A 6,001-nucleotide genomic window follows, 5' to 3' on the forward strand; every position below is an offset into this window, starting at 1 on the left:
AAAAAAAAAAATCTACTGATGAAGTATACTGTATGTAGATACTGTTGTTTGACAGTTTCTGGTAGACACTAACTCTTTAACAGTTTCTAGGCATAGGCAAATTAATTAATGGGCAAGCTGGGCATGAGCCCGGGGCCCCTACCAATTTGGGGCCCTGGCCCCAAAATCCTTACCAGCAGGGAAGTGAAAGCCACAGTTTAAAACTCGGCACCCATTTTGGGCATCAAGTTTAAAACTGCGGCTTTCACCTTGGCTTTCCTGGGAGCTGGAAGCAGGGCTTCTCCACCAATGGGGTGGAGTCGGACCAGGCTGGGGTCCAGCTAGAGAGCCATGCTGTGCTTTTGTAGGCAATGGTGCTGGAAGGGCCTTAGGGGCTACAACCCCCTCAGATTCATCTTAGCCCCCCCACAGCCACCCCTCCCAGTGCCACTGCCTGCCTGCAGAGACGTGGCGCAGCGCTCCCGGCCCAGCCGCCCCTCTGCATCTGCAGGGCTGCACGGGACAGCCAGGCAGCAGCTCCCTGCAGGCAAGTGCAACAGCGGCCACGCAGGGAGCAAGACTGAGCTGTGGGCAGCTGGGGGGCTGCCTCCATGTGATCTATGGGGCAGGGGGGGAGGTCCTGTGAGGGGAAAGCACATGCCTGTCCATCTGTGCATGTACCTGTGTTTATCTGCCTCTGTGTGTCCATGTACAGAGTAGAGGGTGCGTGCATGTTGGGTCGTAGCAGGGGCAGGGAGCAGAGAGACGCGGTGGGCATGTGTCCCTCCAGCCTGGTGGGATTCCCCCAACCTCCCCTGCCAGCACCAGGAGGGGAAGGAGCCCCTGTTCCCACTTATGAAGCCCAGCTCCCATGGGGAGAGGGGGGCCTCCAATTTTGTGCTTGTCCAGGGCCCCAGTATATATGAATCCATCTCTGTTTCTAGAAGATTTATATCAAGATGGCATTGTATTTTGCAATAAAGTTTTGAACATTGCACTCCATTGCAAAATGGCATCTGTATCAAAATTGCAATGACGTTTTCAACATGTACTGGAGTAGCTAAAAGACCCAGAGAGTGTAACTAGCCAGAAGATTATTTCAGAGAATAGCATTCCCTTCAGTACCTTTTTCAAAGAATAGGCCTACTAAATTATTAACATGTTTGCCCACCTCTATTGTAGTGACATTCCTGAATCTGAATGCCAAGACCTTTGCTTGAAAGCAAGGCCATCAACACCTATTCTTGATAGGTGGTTCATGGCCACCAATGAATATCTGGAATTTCAGGGAGGCCTGTGGAACTCAAATTCCATCGACTATCACGTTAGGTTTTGAAAATCCCAGCCTCAATATCAAGTTACCGTGGGCTGGGCGACAGAAATGATCCCACGCTCCCTTATAAAAATACCAAGCCCAAGACTGCAGTGGAAGTCACATCCAAGCCTTGAACTGTACGAAGAAAATTTCCATGCACATTCTCAGCTGCTTCATCAGCTGTAAATATTGGGAAGGGGGTGGGGGCTAATTTTAAGGGACAGTAACTATTATGGAGCCTGTCCCAAGGTTTATTGACTGATCACACAGATCCTTCCGTTCCCTTTATAATTATATATCTAATAATTCACAATTATGCACCAGAAATTCTGTGCAGATCTGGGGAGTTGTAATTCAGGAAACTTGGGCTACTGCTCCACGTGTTTTTATGCACTCCCTCCCACCCAACATCTTAGTGCCTCAGCAGAATGGCTTCTGGGTACCAGGCAACGCAAATATGGACATGGGTTGTGGCAAGCCTACTTAAAGCAGGGTGTCAGAATGGTGAGAGGTGCGGGCTTCTGTTCTTTCAAGTACAGCCCAGCACGTCTAAGCTGGAAAGTGCTCAGACAGTTCAGAAATATGCAAACGGAGCTGTGTTCTGTATCCCTCACCCATATTTTGTTCAAACAGCAAATCCTGTAACACTTAAGCAGGGACTGCCAATAACAGTCCTCAGCAGTTGACATGTAACCATCACACCAGGGGTGCTATTGTTCTGGCTCAGGCCAAAGCCATTTTTAGTGCTCATCAAGTCAGCCCAAAACAGTGACCATATAGCTCAGGAGGGGCAGACCATTTACCCGCAGTGGGACTCGGGACTAGATCAGGCTGGGTCTGATCCTCTTGGATCACGATGCAAGAAGGCCTGATAAGGGTACCCGTAAGAGTTAACTCGCAAGCTACTGTGGTGAGGGTGGAAGTGAGGGCTAAAGGCTTACTGTGGGGAAGTCCTCCAGTACTTGCTTGTCCTTCTCCTTGCTTTCGGTGTACCTCCACTCTGGCTGATACAGGTAGGAGTGGAACTCGTGCAGCATTGGGACTTTAGTTTCTAAACTGATGGTCATGTCATCTTCTATGGTGTCCAGGGCTCGGAGAACCAAATAGAATATGCAAACGGCATGACTGCAGGAGAAGGAGAAGTGTAACACATGACTCAATGTTCCCTACTAGACAGGCAAGCAGTTAAAGATTATTCTGTGGCTATGGCAAGAAATAAGAGAGACTGTCAGCTCTGCACATGATTTCCACACTTTCAGGAAAAGAATGCATGAAGAAAGACAGGCTCAAATCATAACATTCAGACCTTTATTTCTAACGTGTTGAGTCTTTGGGAATGATCACATGCAAAACTTTCTTTCAGATCCCTCCATAGCAGAAGGGGATCCAGAAATGAAATTCTGAGGCCAAATGTAATCACCTGCAATCACCCATCTGTCTTTAACTATACATCCACCCAAGTGGTAACCCTTACAATACTGGTATTTCTTGAGATAATGCCATGGCAGTCATTACAGACATTTAAGGACATATGCATGGAAGTACAGTATACTCTACATAAGCCTTAACGCTTAAGAAAAAAAAAAAAAAAAAAGGCTACATACTTAACCTGGAGTTAAAATTTAACATCATCAGACATTGCATGTGCTCAGCTGTGTGTACCTGGTTATGCCCTAGTACAGAGCAACTACCTTGTCCTTCTTAAGACAGGAAGACTCAATGTATTCAATCAAACAGCTGTTTACCTATTAGCAGCTAGCTAGGCAAATCCTTGTTTGCGCACCACCAATTTTGCAGCTCTTGCTTGGAAATGGAGAGATGCCAATCAGTTTCCCCAATTAGGCAGTTCAGTGGAGTATAAGTAGATGGCTTCCTTGGGGCACATCTTCACTGTGTAGGACAAGATACAATTTTGTACTACCAACTCCCATACAGCATCTGCTGCTCCAATATTTGAAGTTATTCAGTTCCTTCTGCAGGATGTGCTCATCCTAGCTTGTACCATGGGTAAATTTTCTTAGCATCCCCCCGTATTTTGCCCGAGGTCATTAAAGAAAAAGTCTTAAACAGGAGCCTGATAGGTTACTAGTGCAATCTCCTTCTGTCCTTCCCAGCACAAACTGCTGTCATCTTTTGACCACATATCTACCAGCCTTGCTCTAATCCCCAGCTTTTCCAGTTACACTGATCATTTCCAATCTGGCACCATATCAAATGCCTTACTGAAGTCTTAGTGTTATTGCTGCAGCCCAAATCAACTACCTATGTCCAGAAAAATTACATGACATTCTGCATATAACTAGAACTTTTACAACCTCTGCTATCTCCTATGCCTGATGAAGGGTGTGCATGCACAAGAGCTTGCAAATAATAAAATAATTTGTTTACAAATATCTAGTTAGTTAGCCTAATAAAAGAGACCACCTCTTCCATGACTTCTGAATTCCTTATGACATTCCGCAAGCATTACCCTTTTTAGGGCTGACAAATTCACTCCTGATTTGTCAAACGTTAATAACTACTTCAAGTGCCTTTAACCTTTATGCCAAAAAGTGACTTATAAGCTTGCACTTGAAATCTTAGCTCCAATGGGCATATGCCAGGGACACTTGCAATGTTCAAGTTCCAGTGTGCCTTGTTGGCCACTGCCTCTTTTCAACACAGGTTTTAATACATTTACCAGTAAAGCTATTGTATCATTAACAAAATGACATGCAATGCAGATGCAGCGCTCTGATGGCAGCCCAAAGTCCTGCTGCACTGACACAGCCACGCTGCTACCCATCTGGGGAGACTCAGCCAGGGTGGCAATAAAACTGAAATCACCCAAACTCAGCAGCGTTAGGACCCAGGGGCTGTAGCCATTGTAAAAGCTTGATGGCAGGGGGAAGCTGCTGCAGATAAAGGAAGGTGGGAACAACAGGAACTGCTGTGTGGACACCCCTCCAGTTCCCCTCCAACACTGCCTTGCAGCTCATTTCCAAGGGGCACTAAGATTATAACCAGAAAGAAGCAGCATTTAGTGAGATTAAGAGCATCTCCAAGGGGAAGCTCCTGCGCTTTAATAAATTCATGGCCCAATTCACTTCTGCAAGAGCTTCCCTAGGACAAAACACCTGCCTGGAGGGGAAGCTGCAACGTCTCCCCCTGCAGCAGATCCTACCATTTTGTAAGCACCAAGAGGGTGTAAGAGAGAAACAGGACTGGGGGGGCCCAGAGCCGGGATGAGGACCATGAGCTGGGGTCCTGCTGCTCAGATCCAGGCATTTGCTGATCCACCTGCTTCCAGTCACTGCCCTAAAACTAAGAAACCCGTTTCAAAAGCAATGATAGGTTGTGTCTGCAGATTCTGAATGCTGCCTCTACGCTGGCTCAATGTGGGGTTTCAGGCATATCGCCGGCTCTGAGCCCAGCCCAGCCCTGCCTTCCCTCTACACCAAAACCTCAAAATTCCAGAAATAACAGTAGCTAATTGGGAAAGCAAAAAAAAAAAAAAGAGATGCTAGTTCCAACCCTGAGATTATAAATATCATCCGCCAAGTATGATATAATAAGAATACTGCCCACTTCAAAGGGAAGCTGCAAGAATTAATTAGCTCTATCTTGCATCTCACATTAGGTATTAAGCACTAAATGAAGACAGAGCATAAGTCAGTCGAGATTATAATAAGCAATTAAGGATTATAAAATAATAGGAAAATGGCTGGATCGTAGGTTTTCACTGCTAAAATTTAAACCTCTGGTTGTTTTATTAAAGGGGGGGGGGAGGCTGTAGAGCTAGAACAATTATACATGGGGCATCAGCTGAACTCTGCCCTTAACACGCATGTGTGTAAGTCTGTGCAGCGCTCCAGAAAATGCCAGCCCTAAACTACTTCTGCTCCTTCCCATCCCTTTTTTTCTTAGCAGTATCACCTATGCGAATCCTTAATTCTGAAATCTTGGGTATTTGTGCCTCACGTGCTCTGATAGGGATGATCCTGCCTCAGACAAGGGGTGGACTAGTCCCTTCCAGCCTGACTTCTATGCACTTCTGCTGACCTGGGGCTGTTCAGTGGCTATCAAACCCTGAAGGCGCCTCAGCTCCCCAGACCCTCCCTTATCTGTTAAGATTGAGGATCAGCAGTCCTGCTTCTCTGCACGTCCCAAGCAGCTCCTGCTTTCCACCCTGAATTGTGACACTGTGTTTCCATGCCCTGCAGCCCAGCTACTCTGCCTGCTGGCTGCATTCCCTGGCAGGAAAAGCAAATCCATGACTATCCCCATTACAAACACCTATTCAAGGGATTCAAACCCAAAAAAGGGAAAAGGCCTGGTTATGCCAAGCACCAAACACTCGCACACAGTAACCCAAACAGCCTGCGCCCCACTCAGGATGAGCTGCAACAGGTGGGTTAGCAGATGGCAAAGTGGGAATGAGAGCAGAAAGCGGCGGCAACAGGAGCACGAGGTCACGCGACCAACTGCAGCTCAAACCTGGCACGTTTCAAGGAGCCTTTTTTTAAGCCACATTGGAGAGATTAGAGAAGAAAGCAGAGATCAAGGTTCACAAAGTACATTAGGGAGGCAAGGAGGGTGGAGTTTGGGATGAAACATTTGCTTAAGTCAGGAAACTTGGGGTCGTTTCTTGGCTTACACCAGCGTCTCCGTGGAAAGCAAATTTTCTTGGAGACACAGAAGCAGCCCGATCCTGGGATCAGGAGCGCA

General features: G+C 46.9%; 1 protein-coding gene across 1 annotated transcript in view; it reads right to left on the reverse strand.

Moving 5' to 3' along the window:
- FDFT1 (farnesyl-diphosphate farnesyltransferase 1) overlaps nucleotides 1-2,361 on the reverse strand; it is a 13,050-nt gene extending 10,689 nt beyond the window's left edge. The window contains exon 1 of the mRNA XM_019537184.1: nucleotides 2,236-2,361. Coding sequence (XP_019392729.1) covers nucleotides 2,236-2,361 — 126 coding nt within the window. The remainder of the gene's footprint in view (nucleotides 1-2,235) is intronic.
- Nucleotides 2,362-6,001: the final 3,640 nt, after the last annotated feature.

This window comes from Crocodylus porosus, unplaced genomic scaffold (assembly GCF_001723895.1).
Source record: "Crocodylus porosus isolate Cpor-Errol unplaced genomic scaffold, CroPor_comp1, whole genome shotgun sequence".
Classification (NCBI taxonomy): Eukaryota; Metazoa; Chordata; order Crocodylia; family Crocodylidae; genus Crocodylus; species Crocodylus porosus.